Below are 22544 nucleotides of genomic sequence, written 5' to 3' on the forward strand. Positions count from 1 at the left end.
ACACACACACACAAAAAAAGGATAACTGACTAAAGCTTGGAAAGTGAAGTTAGTTGACTAACACTATTAGTGTTGTGTACTAAAGCCACGCTATGCGCTTGAGACCTCTAGGGAAAGAACACTACTGGTTTCATTCCCTCAGATGGTACCTGGCAGTTGTTACTTTAACTTTAGCTTTTGGCTCAGCAGATCTCTTTCTGAGATGCCTGTTGAAAACAGTGAAATGGGGTCAAGCACACAAACACACATGTACACTGTTTACTGTCTCTCTCTTATTTCTCTGTCAACTTCAGGACAGTTTACACTGTTTGAGATGAGAAAGGTTGTATAGCATCACCATATTCCCTTAACCCTTACTAAACCGGAAATGTCACAATTTGTGAAAAAATAGTGTGCTTAGTTGTATTGAACGTGCACTTGTAGTATACTTCACAGTATAGATGTGTATTTCATATAAATTAAATAAAAGTCCACTTAGGTGTACTTAAAGACACTTTCATGACTGTTACTTGAAACACTTTTCAAAAGTGCACTTTGTAAATGTTTGACTTTTACATTTTAAATCAATATGTTTTAACAATCTTTTGTTGTGCTTCAAAGAAGTACACTTATTTTGATGTATTGAATAGCATCCTAAAGCACATGTAAAGTACTTGATTATCATTTTAATTGCAAAATGTTATTGGATATTACACAAAGTTTATATATTATAGCTGATATATTTTAATATTTATATTATTATATTATATTAGTTAAAAAGCCATCATATTTGGCCATATTTACACTAACATTTTGTTATTTGATTTTGATTGTATTTCATGGGTTATTTTGACCAGACCAACTATGATAAAGTCAAAGCTTTCCAGAAAGAATCCTTCTGGTCAGTAATTAAAACGGCTTCTTTTACTATATGCTGGAATCCTAGGTTCCATTAAAATATCACAAAAAACTATAAAAACAACTGAAGTGGGTTATGGAAACATCATCAGTCACAGTGTGCCACTGTTTCAAGAATGTGATTCAAGAATGTGGGGTAGGTAATGGTGCGTATGTGACATAGGGATATGGATTGAGAATTGCAACCTTTATGTAGTCTATAAAAGCACACATGGGAAATAAATGCAGACAGACGTTGAGTAGAGGCATAAAGACTTCCTCTTAGCTTCTTCTTATTATCAAACGTTCACTGATTGGTTTGTCTAAGTGTATGTGTGTAAAGCCTTTTGTATTCTACACAGGGCTTGTTCCTGTAAGTGGAACATTCTTGTAACATTCCACTGGATTTTGGGATGAGACCCCTACAGTGTACTTTTTACCAGTTGGTGTGCTTGAATGTCCTAAGTCTATGCAATAGTTACCTTGTCCAGATGTTTGTTTGTGGTTTAAACTGTGTGTATGTTGCTGAGCTAAACTGCATTTCACAGATGACTGAGAAAGTAAACATAATTTCCTCTCACAGTGGCTAAACTGCCACAGTAAAGTGAGATGCCACACACACACACAAGTCTAAATAGAGCAATATTAAAATGTGTAAAACTGTTTCCATGGCCAACCACAATCAATTCCTGATGGATAAAATCGATTCCCACCCTACATCCAGTTCTCAAGCATGTCATGAACGCTCACTTGTAGAAGTTCTTGTTGACCTTCTTCTCGTGAGGGAATCCCATCATGCCACAAACCACACGTGAATTTTTGGGTGTCCAGCCATTATCGCAGATCTGAGCCCATCCGTCCTTATTCTTGACTTCCACCACCCCCTCAGTGACCGGCATCCGCTTAGTGGCTATGGTGAAGACAGGACGCAAACGCACCTCCTCCACTTTATTCTCATCTACCAGCACCTAAGAGAGAGAGAGAGAGAGAGACACATGATGCAAAAAATAAAAACCATATGGACAGTCAAACAAGAACAGAGTGTGAAGAAGCTTGTGAGATGGGGGTGTATTTAACCACTTTAGACAGTGCAGGACAAAAAAAGGTTAAAGATGCAGAGCTCAGTCATCAAGTGTTTCCTGCATGTTCGATCAGGGAAGTTATCGTTAACTGAAACTATTAAAAAAAATTTTTGTTATTTAAAATTAAGCTGAAATAAAACAAAATACAAATATTACATAAAACCTTAAACTAAACGAAAAATTAGTAATGTTGCCTTGTCAAACTAGCTAAAATAAGTTTAAGTTGAAGCACTAAAATTATTAGCAAAACTACAATATTTCTTAAAAGTAATATTAAAAAAAGTTAAAAGTTACAAAATTACATAAAAAATAATAAAATTACTAAATATTTAACTAAAATTAAAAATGAAAAAAATATAAAAATACAACATAATTTAAAATATTATTTAAAAAACTACAAAAATATTAAAATTATGCTAAAATAACAGAGTGTTACAAGTCTGTTAGTGTACTTAACTCCTGATTTCCCACACTCAAAAATGGTAAAAAAAAAAAGCAAGTATTCTAATTTAAAGACAACATGTTGTTTTTAAAATATGTTTTGGAAAATATTTACTAGGTAAGGAAGTCTGTTAGTGTACTTAACTCCTGATTTCCCACACTCAAAAATGGTAAAAAAAAAAGCAAGTATTCTAATTTAAAGACAACATGTTGTTTTTAAAATATGTTTTGGAAAATATTTACTAGGTAAGCAACATGCATTTTTTGTACTCAATATCGGAGTTAGAGCCATGATTTGATTAACAATGTTAGGCACATCTATCTAGACACATCAACTATCTAAGGCCAGTGGTTCTCAATTCCAGTCTTCACATACCACCGCTCTGCACATTTTGTAAGTTTCTCTTATCACTTCAGACATTTGTTCTATTTGACCGTAAGTGCCCTGCGAAATGGACATCACAGGATAATCCACACCATGATTCCAGTTCAAAGGGAGCGTATATGTTCCATTCAAAGGGCATTAAAGTGTGCGAGACGTGAATTTAAATTGTATTTATTTACAGAGGTATATTATGTCACACTTCTCTAGTAAGTTTCGTCTTTGTGTGAAGGCGCTGCAGGCTGTGGCGTAGCGCAAATCCATGAATAAATGTTCCAAAGTGAAGTAAACTTCAACAGATTTCCCCTGCTCAGGGATAGGGAGCAATGAACACTGTGTAGGGACCATGTCAATCGAAACAGTTCATGCTATCTTCTAACAAGCTGGTTATCTGTGTCATCTGTGTTAAATAAGAGAGACATGCAAAATATGCGAGGACTGGAATTGAGAACCACTGATCTAGACAACAATGGCCAAAAATAGGAAGAAGAAAAAACCCAGATTAAGATATATAGAAATAAATTATTTTGTATAATATTTTTCTCTCATATTTTCTGTCGGCGCCAGTTCGATTTTATGTTTCATTGTGTTTAATTGTGATTGTGATTTTAGTTGAATTGTGTCTGTGTAGGGTCCTTTACCTCTATAACATTGGAGTCCACATATCCCGGCAGTCTCTCATCTTTACAGATCACTCCAGCGTCCTCATCATGAGTGCAGTCACTGTTACCCCAGCCACGAGACTTACACACTGACACGCTCCTCTCACTGCCACTGCACTGCACATTGTCAAGCCAAATCTTACCTGAAACAAACACAAATTCTGAGCACATACAGAAATGGCTTTATATCTTCTCTGAATGAGTGTGCAAACATGTGCAGGAACGGTACCTGTGCCCTTGCCATACTTGGCGCTGTGAGCCCAGCCTGTGGCAGACACAAAGCCAAGCTGGCGACAGAGGACATGGGCATTGGCCAGTGAGAAGTCATCATCACAGATGGTTCCCCATTCGCCCTTGTAAAACACCTCAATTCGACCCTCATTGTGTTTTCTGGGGAAACCAGACAGACGGAACTTCAGTGTCTCTGGGCCTTCTGCTGTCTGAGGGGTCGGTGTGGGGCTTGAGTGCGCTGGTGGTGTGGTTTGGGCAAAGCATGATGGAATCCAAGCATTAAGTAAGAAGACAACAATGTGTCGCCACCACTGACACAGCTCCATGTGCGGCTCTGCAGCAGGGAACAGAAACATAGTGGGGAAGGTTTGAATAATCCTGAAAAACACCTGGTTACTGTTGTGTGAATGTCATAATATTTTGATTTGGTCACTATCATGTGATCATACAGAACACGTTAAGCACACTCCCACCCCCAGTTCTCATTACTGTACTGTAAAAAATGACTGTACACTAAAAAAAATTGTGAAGGACTTACTTTTTACTAGTAAATGTCACAAATAATTACTAAGTAATGCACACTGAATTAAATGTTACATTTTGAAGTAGAAAGCTTAAAATAGTTAAACATACTCCAGAAACCTTTTTTTTATTTGCAACTTTGAAAAATCTTTTTTACAGTTTTACAGTAATTCATGAGAATCTCCATGGAGAATAATGGGTATTACGACAAAAAAAGTAAAAAAGTTCAGAAGCATTACAACACTGATCATGTCATAAAAAAAAAATGTGTCTCAGACATGTTTTCTCGAGATTTACCCTCAGATCTGTGCATGTATCCTGAATTCCCAACAATCTGATAAAATGACAGACTGATTGGAAATGACATACAGCTAAAACTATTCTGTTCACAAGAGGCATTTACTGTCATTTTACTTCTGGGTCACATTTCACCCCAAATGTGTATATTGTTTAAAGACAATTAAGCCATTTTTAGGACCATAAAAATTTTCTGCCATGTGACATCATTTTTAAGCAAGGTGACTAACCCTGTCACCAATTCTCATTATAATAATGCAAAAATGATTTTATCATTACTGTATAAATTTAATAATAAATCAAATAAATTTGTGTAGGATTTAATTTATTGCTATTAAGTTTCATAAATAATTAATTAAAATAGCAATTTCTTGTAAAATGTAGCCTACTCCAGTAATATTTATTTACAACTCTGAAAAAACATGTTTTACAGTGTACAGTAATAAGAATCTTATTAGATTCATCATCGAGAATAATGGCTATTACAAAATAAAAAAACAACAACATTCAGAAGCATTACAGTAATGATTATCATGTTATAAAAATAATACAAAACATCTGAATGGCTAAAAATAAGCTCTATTAGTTTTCATTATAAAAAAAAATATGTACCTTTTCTTTTAATTTCAGAGAAATATGTGTTTCGGATATGTTTTCTTGAGATTCACCCACAGATCAATGGTCTGTGCATGTATCCCAAATTCCCAACACACCCTGGGGCACCCATTGTGTTACAGAATGAGTGAGTAGGAAAAACTGACAATAACTGCATTTGACACACACATCTCATTCATCCCATAAACATAACCTCATCTCAGTTTTCTCATGTGCATGCACCAGTTTTGATATTTTGATAATCCTGCATTATAGTACCAGCTGGCATATTGACTTTAGGGGAAGCAATAAAACATTTAACTGAGCCACCCACTGACTTTATGTGTGATTGGCATGAGGTTCATCTCATAATGTTTGTAGACAGAAGTGTTTAAACCCTTTGTATAAAGTATGACATCGCACAGATAATTGTGTTGATGATATAACAGCCCCTCGCCTGTGTGGCTATGGGATTTCACTAATGTAACAACAGCTTAACAGACAAGTCACTCTGGAGCCATGTGGGTCACAAAGGAATGTACATTTTGAGCACCCTCTTCACTGGCTATGAGCGAGTACAGGCCCGTTACCCAAACACATGGTCTTCTTCAGTTTTGGGACTGCACAGCATCTTTGAATTGCCTTCATTTGAATATCAGGCCATAGCACAATCTTTTTAATCCATGTAAAAATATCGGTAATCATAAAAAACACAAGATATTGGCCTTTACATGCAGATCCTCAAATTGGGGTGATTCCCAAATATTCTCTTTAAATATGGCCACTTTTGGTCCAGTGGCAAACTCCTTTGTCTTGCTAATGGAATTTCATATCTAGAATTTTGTGTATCTTAAATAAACACAATATTTTGACACTCGCATAATTTGACAAAAGGACAGCTTGATTGGAAATGACAGATATAGCCTAACTATTCTGTGCACAAGAGATATTTACCTTCATTTTACTTGTTTTTTTTTTCATGTCCAATATTTCCTTTGTCTCCTTTCTAATAAAGTACACTAAATAATGCATATTAAATCTACATGTAGTTGTATATAACAAGTCTTTTAAGTAATTTCAAGAATGTGTAAAACTTAAATATGTAACATATGTCAAACGTGTTAAATTGAATAGATAAATCAATGACTTTTCCTGGATGGATCCAATTAAGGTAGGCTAGTAGAGACTGGCGCGCAACTGAAAACAGATCTTCAGCAGCTAAGCAGCACATCATTCACCAGCACACGCTATTTCCACGGTAATTATAATGAAATCAAACTAACAGCATAATATACCTGATAAAGTCTTTAAATCACCTCATCTGTAAACTATATCACGCTTTTAAATTACTATAGAGGCTAAACAAATCTGCTGAGGTAACGGCGAGACGCAGCCAGGTCTGAACCCCATAGGAGTCGTAGACAGATTTACTATTAAACATCAAGTTAATAAACATGTGAGGGCGAAATGCAAACGCATGTTTATCTGTTTATTTAAAGTGACTCCAAATGTAGTTCAAGTAGCTTAACTTCTCTGCGCAAAGGACGGTTCAACACCGCTGTCCATTCTTGAAGAAATGCAAGCGGAGGAGGAGAAAAGTTACTTCCGACAAAACCAATGCGCTCTAATGAGCTGCGTTTTCAGCGTTCTTTAATAAAACATAACAGTGTTGAAAATGCGTTGACATCATTTCTTAGCTTCACTGCAAAACTGGGAATAATACAAGGACGTAATAGAGGAAGTGTAGGCTACAGATGATCCCTGTGCAAGTAAATACTCTATTCAACAGTATTTATGACACATTTGCACGAAAGATTCAACTATTCAATAATATACTCACAGACGAATAAATATGATTTAAAATCGTCCCTTACCTCAAGTTAATCGGTTCCTCCACACTCTCGGCACGCAGTTTCATGCAGTTTATATTTATGCACAGAACCTGAGAAGCATCCAGAAAAGAAAGAGGTACCTGCTGCAGAACCCAAACCTTCTACGAAACAAAGAAAGGCACCTAATGATCAGTGATAACGGGCTGTAACGGCAGTGAATTGCCAGCTGGACAGTCGTGCGGGTGGGAGAGAGAGAGGTGGAGCCGACTCGTGGACGACTTCACGTGAATGAAAAGGGGCAGGATTTATTTTAGGAAAAACACATAGCCCTTTCACAGTTTAGGAGATTTTCCTACTTGCATAACGGAACGTACTTCTGGTCAGGCACGTTTGTAAAATGGCATGGGGTTTTCTGATCTTCGTAAAATTTGCTTGAATATGTAAATAAAAAAAAATAACGCGCTACTATTAAAATATACAATTTTAATGGATCATTGTTTCTGCATGTCAAAAGCACGAAGAAGCCTTATTATATTGTTATTTATATCTTTTATTACAAAAACGACAATAGTTTTGATTAAAAAGGAACCATTTATTTTCCATGTTTTAAACAAAACGCAAGGCACATCTTATTTGCTGGTGTAGTAACAAACTGTATTATCCATACAGACATGAGCAATAAGTAAGTAACATACAACAGAATATAAAGAGAAGGCAACAGAACATATGTTGGTTTGGTGTTGGATTATGCAACAGGGACACCAAGTTATTCCAAAAAAAAAAAGTTCTCAGCTTTGAAGAGGAGAATTATCCATAGTGTAAAAGTTTTTGTTCCCCTCCCTGATATTAGGTCCTTTTCTCTCTCACAGTTGTTTTATGCAAAATGCTGTCAAACAACACTGTTTCTCTACAAACATAATATGACCTACATGACATTTATGAAATTCTGACTCTGAACTCACTGCACATAAAAGAACAGCTTTTATACAACAGACCCCGACAACAAAAATTATACTTACTCATTTTGCATTTACATTGTATCAGTTACATACAAGACAGCAAAATGAAAAAGAAAGGTGCTTGACTGATATCAGCTTGCTGTGCCCCAAAAACAGTGAAATGTACTGTAATGATTACTGTCACTAACAAACATAAACAGGTTTCAGTCACTGTTCTTCTGTTTGATGCAATATCATTTCATAACCTGTAATGATAATACAGTATGACAGCTGACTGATTATAAATGATGTCTAATCACCTGATTGTGAAGTGTTGATTTAAGCTATGTATCAGATCTTACTGTCTTATTCTCATATCAGCTGGTGGTTTTTGCATAAGACTTTGAAAATTGACCGGCTCTAAATAGTTCTGAAGTTTGCAGCAATTCCTTAAACTATAGGCATGTGATTGTTTAGACTGACTGTGTATAGCTCATTATTAAGAGATGTTATTTTAGTGAATAACTATAATATTTTTGGTATTAATAAGATGTCAGGGCTTGGTCTGCATAGTTGAGGGCATGGTCTGATATTTAAAGGCAACTTTGGCCTGTTTGCATAAATATTTCTGACTTTTGGTAAAAGCCACGAACTAAGATAAGGTAGCAGATCAGGATGGGTTTGGTAATTCCAAAAGTGCACCAACCGCTCCAAAATAACCCTGAAAAACACAAATAAAATGACTATGAGTGATTTGTTTAGATCTTGTTTAAGTTTTGGAGGTGTTATAAAGACTCACACACACACACCTCATGTCGGAGGAACAGGGCTTTGAGTTGTCCTTTGCTCCAGTAGTCCAAAGCATAAGCGAGCAGCTTCATGGATAATGTGTTCACTCGCAGAAAGTTCCCAACAAATACCACTCTTTCAATGTTCTAAATGGAAGAAACTTATAATAAAAATTGATTCTGAAAATGTCATTCCTTTAAGAGGAGTTTCCTAGGAGCTGATTGGCCCCTGGTCTCTCATAGCCCTGTACAATGCTGCTTGATCCAGATTCCACAAGGCAGCACCGTAAAGAGGCTGACAGACAAGGGCAAGGACAACGTAATGGTGATTTATAGTGTGGATGTGCACATGTACCTCATTAAGTGCACACATGCGTGTGATTGAGCCAATGTTGTTTGTGATGGTGACAAGTGTTGCTCTAGCCAGATCCTCCTTGGAGACCGAGTCTCTCTTCTCCTTGCATATCATGTTCCCAAAGCTGCAAAAGAAAATGCACACACATTATATTGATTAACGTGTATTATCAGTGTCATAACAGAAACATTTTAAAATGATAACAGTGTCATATAATGAATAACAATGTAATTGTTTGCATATAGTAGCATATAGAAAAAAAAGTTTTATTCATCAAGGATGCACTAAATTGAGTGTCAGAAAAGACATTCATAATGATACAAAAGTTTTCTATTTTAAATAGTGTTCTTTTGAAATTTCCATTCATCAAATAATCCTGAAAAAAAAAAGATCAGTTTCAACAAACATGTTTAAGAATAATATACCCAAAAATGAAAATCTGTCATGATTTCTCACCCTCGTGATGTTCCAAACCCATTAGACTTTGGTTAATCTTCGAAAACTTTTTTTTTTCCCCCAAAATTTTCTGTCCCTCCACTGACAGTCCAGTTAACCAAAACATGTGAAGCAAGCAGTTTCATTCCAAGTCACATGATTGTTTATATGTAAATAAAAGTCTAAATTAATTCTGTTCATCATATAAAGAGACTGTATCTCTTAACAAGACTTGGATTAAACTGCTCAATTGATTTGGATTGATTAAAAACATTGAAAACGTTAAAGACCCCAAACTTTCAAACGTTAGTGTATATGACTGTACCTGGAGGCAACAGCCCATCCTGGCAAGCCAAATCGCTCATAGTCGCCACCGTAGATGTCCCTGACTAGTTTATCCACATGTGTACTTTCTCCTTCTGTGGCCATTGCCAATGCTTCCTCAAAGGTGGAGCATCCAGTCAACAGGCAACACAGCCCAAGGAATGTACCACCACCAAGACTGAAGGGGAAATACAGAAAAGATTACCATAGCTTTACAGTAAAATCCCCTTGTTTTCTTAAACTGTTTAAGAGTTATTTAAAAATAATGCAATATTATAAAGTCATGACCAACCTGGTTCCAGTGACACGCTTGTAGTTGTCTTTGGAGTATACAGCCAGTATGCTGACACCAGAGCCAATGTTGACAAGCAGCAGTGGATAGGGGTTCTCCAGGTTGTATGCCTTCTGCTCGCAGCGCTCAGGGTCTGTTGGATGCTCAAAATAGTAACATTCAGGTGGACCACTTGAGACCACTGAGTAAATGTACAGAACCCCCTTTATCAGACAGTCCAGCTCATCCAGCTTCAACAGCTGCAGATTGGCCATCTTGGTGAGGAAAGACAGCACAGGGAACCATTTATTTAAAGGAACAGTTCACCAAAAATCTCCCTCGGACCATTCAAGATGTAGATGAGTTTGTTTCTTAAATAGGAACAGATCTGGAGAAATTTACCGTTACATTACTTGCTCACCATTGGATCCTGGGTGCCGTCAGAATGAGAGTCCAAACATTATGGACTCGTATTTTGGCCAGAAGAGCTTATACAGTTAAAACACCTTAAAGGGGTCATATGATGCGATTTCAAGTTTTCCTTTCTCTTTGGAGTGTTACAAGCTCTTGGTGCATAAAGAAGATCTGTAAAGTTGCAAAGACTAAAGTCTCAAATCCAAAGAGATATTGTTTATAAAAGTTAAGAGTCAACCACGCCTACCTAAAACGGCTCGTTCTAACACGCCCCCACACTGTAAACCCGAACAGTACTACTAACTTATAAAGATTAAGAACACTGCAATTAAAGTCTGTTAAATCGTTGATGCAACTTATAGTGGCTTCATCACTGTGTCTGTCACGCGTCTCTGTTCCCCTTTCGGGCTCTGTCTTTACATTTATTTTGAAAGATGAAGCTCGTGATTATGGTAAGGGGCGTTACATTTCCGACGCGTGCTTGTGGTGTTCGGCCAATCACAATGCACTGGTTCAGCTGGCCAATCAGAGCAGACTGTGCTTGTCAAAGGAGGGGGCTTTGTTGAAAACTACGCGTTTGAGAGAGGCGGGGCATAGAGGACCTACAATAATGTACAGTATTTGAAAAATAATGTGTTTTTTGAACATTAAAGCATGTCAACATATTCTGTTACACCAAATACACCAAATAATGATCTTTAAAATAGCATCATATGACCCCTTTAATGATGGATTTGTTTCTTAGCAACACACAGCTTTTCACTTCACAAGGTGTTAATTGATAGACTGGAGTGGTGTGGATTATTATGATGTTTTTATCAGCTGTTTGGACTTTCATTCTGACAGCACCCATGCACTGCAGAGGATCCACTGGTGAACAAGTGATGTAATGCTAAATTTCTCTAAATCTGTTCCGATGAAGAAACAAATGCATCTACATCTTGGACAGCCTGAGGCCATCATTTCATTTTTGGGTTATTTATTCCTTCAAACAGATCACATAAAATATATATATATATATATGCAATATGCAAAGTGCAACAATGCAAACTTGGACACACCGTACGGAAGTCATCCTCATATTTAAATGCACCACCTCCAGTGGCACAGAGGGTGGTGTGCAGACTGGAGAAGTGCTTGTCTCGACCCATCTGCAGGAAGGCAGGCAGCTCGTGCGTGGGAAAGCGGATGAAGTGCAGGTTGCCCTTGCGGCCCCAAAGGGTGAGGTCAGAGAGCTCCAGGTGAACATCTCGAATACCTGTTTTGCCGTAGGCAGTGTGTGAGGTGAGGTAGCGACGGATGCTTTTCAGACTCTCCACCTCTTCCTGTTCTTCTTCTGCTGTAATGTCTTTAGGCTCAAAGTAGACCAGCTTCACCAACGTGCCACCAATGTCCATGCCAAACCATGGGAAAGCTGGGGACCAATAATAGGTAAGTGACTTCAATACCTTGTGCATATTCTAAACATTTTCTTTGAGTAAACCTGAATGAAGCTCATTTCACTTTTTTAGGAAAAAGTTCAGTTAACTTTTTATGAGCCGTTTTATTTTCTGTTAATTTTCATTTTCAGCCCTGTAGGTAAAATTTGTAAAGTTTCTAAATAAGTTTAAAATCCTCATTTGTGATTTTGCAATTTTCTAACAGTACATCAAATTTTAAATAGACAACATTTATAATGCATTAAAAAATAATAGAATAAGTAAGAGTTACGAATTAAAATACACAATAGAGTTTTAACTAGTTTTGAAACAAACATATTTCTCATTAATCAAAGAGAATTATTTGTTCTTTACACAATAACTTAGCATGACTGAATGGTTGCGCTTGACGAATAAGTCATCATGACATTGTGTAAAAATTGTTTCACACATTTTTGGTTATTAAATGTTATGACTCTGTACCATTTTACTACAGTGCTGGGTTGCCCTTTGATCAGATTTCTGAAGAAAATCTTGCTTATTCAGTTCTTCAACTGTACATTAGACTATAGAATTAATGCTACACCATATGCAAATAACTGTATTACGTTTAATGCTAACTTAAATGTTATCTATCGTCTATACACAACATTTAAATTCAGGACTAGTGTATAATATGTTTTTGCATGGAATGTTTTAACAGGAATCCCCAATTTAAATTTTTTTATAGTAATATGATGCCAACCGTGAGCGCACGAAATTGACAAACATGGCTATAAAACGTATGACTATAGGTTTGATTTATTTATATATATTTGAGATTTTATCACTATGATTTCACTGTGGCATCAGCTCCGTTAACCCTGTTACCTAGCGCCATAACAAGATGGTTCACCTACGCGGCCTGTTCTTTTTCAGCGAATCGAGCCTCAGCATCGCCGGTGTCGATTTTGACATCCGCTGCTCTCGGAGTGCACTGCCGCCGGCCGCTGCGCTGTCTGCACCCGGTGTAGCAATTATGCTACATGACGCATCCGTCTTTGATCGAGGCAGCCTGAGCGCTTTCGGTTCTTCCTCTTGCTCCTCGGCACATCCCTCGCCGTCACAGTGGAAGCCGTTCAGCTCCATTATATCTTTTACCAAAAATTTCTACACTGACTGTTAAGCAGAAAAAACACCGTTAACATATAAAACTGCATTGTCAGTATTTCATACCGTCATTTACATCTCCATTGAAAATGTTTACGTCGCTGTGTTTACACCACAAGCAGTTACTCGACTCTCCAATGAATGAGCTTTTCCTGTCAACTGAAATCCCAACGAGCCAATCAGGTTCTCAGTACAGTTCATCCATTCTCTCATTGGCGAGCACGTAATCTTCTTCACCAGCAGATGGCGAGCTTCCCATAACACTGCACGCATTTTGTTCATAACCTTTTTACCTCCTTTTATGCTCTCTGACCAGAAAGACTCAAGGTAGGACATTTTATTTCAGAAACAATTCTGGAAATCATTATGACTGTGCATGATCAAGTTTAACCAGTACACAAAAAGTTTAGATTAAGTATAAATATTCCCCTGAAATACAGTATCTAGCAAACATACAGGCCCAGATAAAAGATCAGGAGTAACATACAGTGCATTTAAAATTAGGTTCAATCATTTACATTAATGTGTGAATAAAGTGCTTTTGCTGATTAAACATTTAATGAATTACATTTGAAGTGTACACGTAATTCATTCAAAGTCATTCACAATCTTTACAATATGTTGCAGTTTACCCTTACACAGATAACTTGATGCTAATAGCATGAATCTTTTCATGTTGTTTCTGCAGCTCAAACGATAGGGTCATGAGTTTGAATCTCTGAGAATGCATGAATATATTGAATATATACCTAGAATACAGTATTCGATAAAAGACTAAAAGTATTACTGTTGCGCACTGTACCTGGAGACTTCTGCAGACGCAACACTTATATATCAGCATTATAAACAATATAAACTTTACATTTTCACACATGGGGCACTTGGTTATGTTTGCATTTAGCTTAATCTATTTTAACAGTTACTCCACTATTGGACCCTCTTACAGCAGGCATTAGGAGAATACATTTGAATTTTGTCAAAAGCGGACAGTGTCCTGTGTGTGTGCACACTTTGAAACTCTTACGGGGTCAAACTGCCCAGAAAATATGGGACAGTGATGGAGAAAGTGTTCACTAAGGCATCTGTGAATGAGGATTCATGAGAAACAAGATGAGTTTGAGAAGAAACACTCCTGCGAGTCTTCTGTGAGGGGGCTAACGGAGAGGGTTAGAGCGATTGTCCAGTCCATGTAATATGTTCCAAATGAGTTTTTCAGAAATGTCCGAAAGGTTAGGTTATGCAACAGCTCCTTATATGCATGGTCTGTCACTCACAGGATGTATTCTTGCAACTTTTCACAACTCACAATACATCTAATTGTTGAACACTATAATGCCTGTCAAGCTGGGTTCTCCAATTTACTTTAAAGCTCCATGACACTCCATTTAATAGCAGTGAAATAGGTGCAACGGCAGTCAAATTCATTATCGGCCCTGGCATACAAGGCATATATATGTAAGGCACATGGCAAACCATGATTACATATAGTCCTATATATACACTCATGAAAATAAATACATAAGGATAAAACCACTAGAGAGTTTGGCGACAGATATTATGTTGTTGGACAACTAAAATCTCAGTCTGTTCTTCACAGCAAGCTATCGAATGGTTATAGAAGACTTGGTATATAGCACAAACATCATAAGGACTACTTTTATTGTATGTTTTGTCCTTTTCTGAGCTTGACAACACCAGTTATTATCCACTGTTGTTAATGGAAAAGAGCAGCCTGGACATTTTGCTTCGAAAAAGAAAAATCATAGGGGTTTCATGCAACATGAGAATGAGTACCTTATGACAAAATTTTCATTTGTGGGTCAACTTCCAGGCCAAGAACACAGCAGACAGACCAATCCCTGTTGCAGCAATAAGGTGGAAGTTGTTTATCCCAAATAACTCAGGGCACCCCTCTCCTCTCTGCTCTGGCCTTGCAGCACTGGATTCTTCCTCTCGAACTTTGATGGCAGTTGACTTCTTACCGTCATGCCCAAATGGCTCAGAGAGATAAACCGCACTTTCTGTGCCAACATAGTTCATGGTATTGTGGTCCTCAGAGATGACTCTGCTATGTTGCAGGATGCTTGGTGGCTGACCATTCATATTTTCAACAGATGGCTCTTCAGCAAACTGAAATACATTTATCTGTGTATGACCGTGGTAGATAGATTCATAGTGGTCCTCCTCAGGCTGGTTAAGGGTCAAGGGAGCAGCAGTGTATGGAGGGTCTTGAAAGGACTGAGTAGCAGAATCAAGGGAAGCAAAGGGTGCGGAGTTCTGGTCTGCATGACTAGTAGACTGTCCAGGTTCTGTGGAAGGCTCTGTTGCTTGCATCAAGCTGCTGATCTCCAAATCATCTGAAACCACTGAGCAAGGCTCCTCTTGCGAGACAGGAAGAGTCACTGGTCTGTTCTGCTGGAGTTCTGAATGCTGAAGGATGCCAGGTTTGCTGAAATATTCCTGGTCGATGGAAGCGGGAGAGTGCGTAACCACCTCAGCAGGTGCAGAAGATGTTGCCTGAGCTGTTCCGGTAGAATTTGTTGGAGCATTAAAAACTGGCAATCCAACAGTGTTGTTCCTTTGAACCACCTGCAAAGAAAACAGAAGAATAAGCCACAGAAGACAATAGATTAACCATTGGAAAACCTGAAAAAGAGTTGACCAGATCCTTTTAATAACAAACTTTCTATGTCACAGTTTTGCCAAAGAACAACAGTGAAGTGCTTTCAGTTGACCATTACCTCATTTGCAGTTGGGTCAGAGATCTCTTCCGGCTCCTGAAATGTCCTTTCCACTCTCAGAAAGGGATTAGTGTCTTGGACAGGGAGTCTCTCAGAAGTGTAAATGTCTTTGACTTCTAGTGGCACCTGGGTTTTCATTGACTTTGGAGAAGTTTGGGAGGTGGTGTAAGGCTTTGTCATTTGGCTTTGAGAAGTGGAAGTGTCTGAGGAAGATGCTTGTGCATTTGAGGTGGAGAGTAGAGCTTCACCATTTGATGAGGAGATGGTGGTTTGGTCTGTTAAAGCCAAGCCATCTGAACTATCTAAAGCGGGTGTTTTGTTCTCAACTGCCCCAGTGTGGGTTGTGACATTTTGCTGAACAGGTAAAGGCACTTTTGAAACTGAGGCTGCAGGAGGGGGAGGTGCTTGGGAAGAAGGTACAACAGGAGGTGCGATTTCAGCTTGGGAAACTGGTTCAGCAGAAGGTGTTGGAACTGGAGTAGGCGGTTTCTGCACCTGCTGTGTCTCTGGAACTTGGAGAACAGGAGCAGGAGATGGTTCTGGGGCTGCAGTGTTGGAAGGGGCAGTTGAACTTGCTGGGGCAAGGGGCAGTTGAACTTGCAGAGGAGTAGTCGCTGGGACTGTATGAATTGTTGCTGTGGTTACGGTTGTTGTGGCACCAGTTGAAGTATAAGAAGGAGCTGGAGCAGGTGCTGGTCTGGGTGTAGGAGCAGCATTATCTATAGATAAAAATAAGAACAAAGGCATTCATAAAATAATGTCCCTCCTTTTCATAATTTGCTTAGAACATAAGCAGGAAAGCTCTTACTGGTGATGCCCCTGATCCTGTCATAAGTAGCGCTTATTTCATCAGCCAGTTCCCAATGTTCACAGTTCCGGAGTGCAGTGATGAACTCATCAGGCCATTTCTCTCGCCTCCGCAGATTGTCCAGAAGTGTCTGCATAGCAGTGAAGTTTCCAGAAGTTTCTCTCTTGGCTTCGACCTCTTCCTGCAAAAATACAAATTCAGTTAGTAAACAAAAAAAGATTTAACTGAGCCTATTACTCTTGCATATCTGGTTATAGTTATGATGTTATTTGTAGTTAAATGTAATACTGCTTACCCTATCAGTGAGTGTGAGGCATGGCAGGTGAGGTAAGATATCTCTCACTTTCACCCTTGATGAAAAACGAGCCAAATTTGGTCTGATTGCCTCATTATAAAATTGCTCACGTGTAAATGACATTTTTGCACTTATAAAGAGAGAAAGATAGAAAAAGAATGTTATTCAGTGGTTTATTGTTAATTAATCACACTAAATCAGGGGTGTCCAAACTCATTCCTGGAGGACCACTGTCCTGCAGAGTTTAGCTCCAACTTGCTTAAACACACCTGCCTGGAAGTTTCTAGTATGCCAAGACCTTGATTAGCTTGTTCAGGTGTGTTTAATTGACCTATCGGTAAGCCTCGCCACCTTAGTTACTGTTGCTAACTTGGACAAACAAACGGAGTTGCTAACTGTCTTACAATGACAGCTGTCAGTGTGAAAACCTTGTCCCAAGACAATGTTTCCCACAGACTTACACTCTATGTGTGGCGGCACTTCCCCAGGGGGAAATATAGGCTATATATAAAACAGTAGGGGTGCTCCGATCAGGATTTTTGAGGCCGATCACTGAAAGCAGTGTCTGCCGATACCGATCACCGATACCGATCTTTTTAAAGCCTTCTTTTTATCATTTATAACTATTTATAGTGATACTTCAATCAGGATTTTTAGACATTTATTCAGGGCCTGAATTTCATTTTTGAAAATGGGGTGAATTCCCCTTGTGAGAGAGGAAGCAGCACGGTCTGTGCTTTCACACAGTAGTCCGGTACTGATCCGTGGCTGTTTACCACAAACACAACATTTATTCCAACATTATAATCATTCCATTATTTTCATTTCAAATTCAAACATTGTCACTGAAAATGCTTTTTCAGCATTGCAATTCTTTTTTTACACAGTACAATAATACAGTCTTTCACAGACATGTTTAAACACAATAAATATAAGCAACGCATCATTCAATGCTTTTTACTCTTACTGCATTTAATTCTAGATGTATATATTAAGTTGCTCAAGCAAGTGGCAAACATTTAAACTACTTTATGTTATCACAAACTTAACATTGACAGAAATAGTCAGCTCTACTGCCTTTCCTTTTGCACTGAAACCTTTATTACAAGCAATCCTGCGGTTCATAAAGAACTTTGTTTTCCTACCTACTCTTGGTGAAATTACGTCTCACACAAGGTTTTCAAATTACTTTAGAAGTTATTTAATGTAGAAATATGGTGAGTACCTCACCTTCAGCATTATAATTATTTCACCCGCACCGCAAAAAGCCATATGTGTTGACTGTGAAACACAGGAGACTTTGATAATATGCATTTATGGTGTAGTTACAAAATTTTCGTGTCAATCCATGTTCATATTTACTGCAAACAATGCGCTGTTACTTTAATTCAGCGCTTGCAGCGCAGCAACAGACTCGGTGCGGAAACGATCTCTGCACTGCTGCAGACGCACCACTACTGGAACGCATGCCGGACCGCAACCGAGACTGAGAAAGAGCCGCTGCATGTCGTGCCAAACCTCTCACGGCAGGCGCGGCATCAGCTTGAGATCGTTTTTTTGAGATCAGCCTTTTTAGAGAACGCCGATCAAACATCCCAACGTGATTATCGGCCGATAGTGACTGGTAGCCGATCAATCGGAGCACCCCTATAAAACAGCAAACGGGCTTATTGAAAATGCACATTCATTCTGCCAGCGGGAGGCACTTTAGGAGCGGCAGAAATAGCGGTTTCCCCTGTAACGGCTGTAAACAAAGCGGCGCTCCGCTCATAAACGCTACTTTGTCAGGCGTTATAGGAAAGATTAAATGAAAATGACATCGAAACTTTTCTAAAGACAGTCGGTGCCTTTCAAAGATACATTCATATAAAAACACCCGCGCCACATTTTGACTTTGAAACGTGCAGATCTCATGTTTATTCACTGAACTCAAAGCCTTTTGGAAAATCTATTTGTGACTGTCAATGTTGATATTGTGGCGGACCGCCACAAATAAATCAATGTATGGGAAACATTGCCCAAGATGTTTTTGATAAATTTTGGACACAGAAGGACCACTATTCAAGTGTGACTTAAATATGCCATGGAGGGGTATATAAAATATTTTAAAATAAATATGGTGGGTAACAAGATTAATTTGGAAGCGAGGGTTTACAGATCACAATGCAAGCGGGAGAATCCTCATTAAGATCTTCACAATCGCAGATGACAATATCCAGGATTCATGTACCGCAGGGTAAGATTAAATTAATTTACATTAACCAGTTTAAGGAGAGGCACTGAAATGTAGACCTTCATTTATGTGTTTTTGACCTACACTGTACATGACGTGAGAACAGTTAATTATTTAGTTTTGTACGTTAGCATCGACTCACTTTAGCTAGTTTTAGCCAGAGATGCCTTGCTGAAGCACAAGATGACATTAATGTTCTGCTTGAGCAGACAAAAATTGTAACATAATGACAGTATGACAACCAGAAAATGAACATTTTCGTCTTCATTGGGATTGGGGTTGAATGCTTAGGGACATTTTGCTCTTTCTTGTTTGGGTTTAGTAAATGGAATAAAATAAATGTCCGAGTTCCGATCCCTGTGTAGCTGATACTCAACTGCCATTGGCTCATCTGCTTTCGAGGAGAGGGGCTTACCGATAGGTCAGTTGGGGTTGGAGCTAAACTCTGCAGAACAGTGACCCTCCAGGAGCAGGATTGGACACCCCTGCACTAAATAAAATCACATACTTCAAAATGAATATTGGTACCTGCTTTAAACAGTAGAACCCAACAGCTTCTTCCTTGTGTTCCTGAATCTGGACTCCAAATCAGACCTGGGAAAAGAATTAGAGAAAATTGTTATGAAAGCCTTAAAGTTTAATCTTAACAGTTTAATGTGAAGGTTATCATTACAAGTGTGAATTAAATTGTTAAATAATCAGCTAGGCAGAGTGCAGTCTTCTGACAATTCTAGAAATATGATCGCATCATCTCATATAATCCATCCTGTTTCAGCACGTCTGGATAAGGGAAGCTTTCACCTGAAAGTGAAAGTGAAAACTGATGTATGCATGAGAATTTTAGGGAAATCCTTAAGTTTCCATTTGGCCTTCATTAGAAAAGAGTTTCAAACAACAGATAAAACAGAAATGCATTTTACATAACTGGTGTGACATAAATGTTTGTAAAATATAGATTGGAACATAAAGCAGATTTTACATCATCTTTGCAACATTGACTCATCAGTACAGGAGATGTCCCTGAATGGGCATTCCTCATATCCACTCTACATTTTAAAAACATTTGTGACACCAGTTATATCAAATGCATTGCTGTTCTTTCTAATGATTCTAATTCTTTCCCAAACTCACAGGAGTACTACATTGTTCATTATATGTCAGAGCTCTGTCCATTTTTGGTTTGGCTAATGTGTTAATGACTGTATAATGTAATCGTTCTTGATTGTAAGGTCTTGTTAAATATATTTCTAAAATAAATCATGTAATGAGGACATACATTTTTCTTTTGGTGACAGACAGATCAGAGCTGCACTTCCTGCAGACACATGATATTATTCACTTAATATGTATGCTAAGCTTCTGAGTACATGTAGGCCTATATCTGTAAATAATTTTCGTTTGTCTTAAACATTTGTGAATGAATGAACCAAAGTTTACCTAGATCGCAACCCTTGTTTTGTGTGGGTTCTGGGGTGATTCCTCAACCTGATTTCGATATTTGTGTATCAACTTGTGCAACATATAAATTAATTCAGCTTTATAATAATTAAAAATTAACCATATTTACAAAACCTTTTAGCGCATTTAAATAATTTGCAACTAAAATGGTCTTAGCCTATTATCTAACACAACATGTCATGGCTGTAACAAAGTTATTCTGACATGGGTGAATATTTTAGTATTTCTGTATGCTAGGGAATACAAAACTTATGTAAACTGGACATTACACTGCTGGTTGAAAAATTAATGATCTCCAAATATCAAAGCAGAAAGCTACTGCTGTTCTGCAACCATTGCTCGTTTTCCCTCAAAATGTTCAGTTACACATATCTGCTGTTCCCAGAAGGACGGAAATATACAAAACTGTAAAATGCCATGTTTTAGAATAATAGTAGAAAAGTAGTAGAGAACAATTATACAGTATAATAGTACTTTTAATGTTTATTAACACTTTCTAACAGTATACTGCTAACAATAAGTATATACATTGTATAATGAACATCATAAGCTAAAAACAATATAAATTTGATTCAAAAAGTGCCGAATCGATACTCTTCATACAATATTGAATATACAATATTGAGTTAGGAATTGCCAAAGCAGATAGGCACAGAAACATCACCTGCATCTGTGTCACATAGCTACATGCGTAAAGCATTAACAAATCGCAGCACATTTCAATCTTTCTCATAGTGAAAAGCAGGACCCGTGAAGACAATTGCTGTGTATTGGAAACAAATCATCAGAGACTGTGTTTTTAGTATGAATCCTGGTCTGTTTGCACTTAAACAGCTCAGCAATTATAATCTGTTGTCAGATTCAATGATAGTACTGCTCTTCTGAACTAAGGCACTGGCAGGTTAATCCATAGTTCACGTCCCTTAAAGGTCAAACATGAAATGGTTTAACTGGAACAGAGTTATTATTATATGTCATCTTGAATGATAACAGACATAAGGGTCCATTTACTCTCCTAAGCCACACTAAACTAGACAGGTAGGCAGGTGCTGTCCTTCCTCAGAGCTAATGTGCAGCCAGCCAAGTCCAAGACTATTCACAGTTTCTAATAAATTTTTATAGGGTTTAAAGAACGAGGTTGAGGTCACAATGACAGACTGTGTAACTGGCTTATGTTCAAGGAAACTGGCAAACCTGCTCTCATGTGGAATGTCCTCTAAACGACCGCACCATTTCCACGTAAAACCTTGAAGAAACATTGTCAAGTAGCCTACTTCAATTTGACCAGGAAGCACCTAACTTTCTTGATATACAGCATACATACCTTAAAGTATGTTATACGTTGTGCATGACGAAAATGATTAAGATTAACGTCAAAGAGCAACTTTTGAATCCCATGCAAAAGTGATTACGAAGAGTCCAGCGAAATATTATAACCAATAGCCTATTTGCCAGAAAAAACAAGTCGCGGGAGTCAGAAACATACGAATCTTAACTTATTAACATTTGAGTTTATGTAACACGGATTTACAAGAGACAGTCCGCCTGTTTGTAAGTGAAATCGTCTTTAACTTTACTGGTGAGCGAGCTTTATGCAAGAAAGACATTAATACACGAAACACAAGTACAGTATAATTTGCGCACAAAACAACTACCACTGTAGAAATGTGAAGTGTATTTGAACCTACCCTTTTTAGACGAAGGTCAGTCTGTGAGGTCCTTCGCAGGCAGGCTGAACCACTAAGTTTCGATGCACGTCTTCGTTCAGCGTCTCTCTCTCTCTCTCTCTCTCTCTCTCTCTCTCTCTCTCAGTTGGTCTTGCCCTGGAGCCGTATAACCACTTTTCTCTAAGGCCATTTTCAACTCATGCTTTGTGAATTCCATGTCTAGTGTTGATTCGTCAGTGTCCTTTTTCCTTAATACATCATAACATTTCCTAATAATATCCTCTTTCCGTTGCTTATGCACTTCATCTAAGTGACTTCCACTATGAATACT

General features: G+C 38.0%; 3 protein-coding genes across 5 annotated transcripts in view; all 3 read right to left on the reverse strand.

Moving 5' to 3' along the window:
- LOC107708481 (lysyl oxidase homolog 3-like) overlaps positions 1–7154 on the reverse strand; it is a 20167-nt gene extending 13013 nt beyond the window's left edge. For both annotated transcript variants that reach the window (XM_016512733.1, XM_016512734.1), the window contains exons 1-4: positions 6962–7154; positions 3673–4008; positions 3423–3586; positions 1627–1844 (exon numbers count right to left, since the gene is read on the reverse strand). In XM_016512733.1, the coding sequence (XP_016368219.1) occupies positions 1627–1844; positions 3423–3586; positions 3673–4000 (710 nt within the window). In that variant the 5' untranslated portion in view covers positions 4001–4008; positions 6962–7154. The remainder of the gene's footprint in view (positions 1–1626; positions 1845–3422; positions 3587–3672; positions 4009–6961) is intronic.
- Positions 7155–7459: 305 nt separating this feature from the next.
- On the reverse strand, positions 7460–13216 carry pank2 (pantothenate kinase 2). The gene is made up of 7 exons (XM_016512738.1): positions 12762–13216; positions 11506–11858; positions 10052–10305; positions 9761–9937; positions 9001–9124; positions 8667–8792; positions 7460–8578 (listed from the first exon to the last, which is right to left on the reverse strand). Exons 1-7 carry the CDS (start codon positions 12988–12990, stop codon positions 8528–8530), a joined length of 1314 nt encoding a protein of 437 aa, XP_016368224.1. The 5' UTR covers positions 12991–13216; the 3' UTR covers positions 7460–8527.
- A 72-nt stretch (positions 13217–13288) lies between these two features.
- Positions 13289–22310, reverse strand: LOC107708482 (flocculation protein FLO11-like). Of its 2 annotated transcripts, XM_016512736.1 has the most exons (7): positions 22235–22310; positions 19815–19889; positions 19617–19682; positions 16856–16985; positions 16561–16741; positions 15753–16471; positions 13289–15600 (listed from the first exon to the last, which is right to left on the reverse strand). In XM_016512736.1, the coding sequence occupies exons 4-7, from the start codon at positions 16976–16978 to the stop codon at positions 14821–14823; spliced, it is 1803 nt and encodes a 600-aa protein (XP_016368222.1). In that variant the 5' UTR covers positions 16979–16985; positions 19617–19682; positions 19815–19889; positions 22235–22310; the 3' UTR covers positions 13289–14820. The 2 variants fall into 2 exon arrangements, with proteins under 2 accessions (XP_016368222.1, XP_016368221.1); XM_016512735.1 differs by lacking the exon at positions 19815–19889.
- Positions 22311–22544: the final 234 nt, after the last annotated feature.

The sequence above is a fragment of the Sinocyclocheilus rhinocerous genome, unplaced genomic scaffold (genome assembly GCF_001515625.1).
Source record: "Sinocyclocheilus rhinocerous isolate Xijiao unplaced genomic scaffold, SAMN03320098_v1.1 scaffold295, whole genome shotgun sequence".
In the NCBI taxonomy this organism is placed as follows: Eukaryota; Metazoa; Chordata; class Actinopteri; order Cypriniformes; family Cyprinidae; genus Sinocyclocheilus; species Sinocyclocheilus rhinocerous.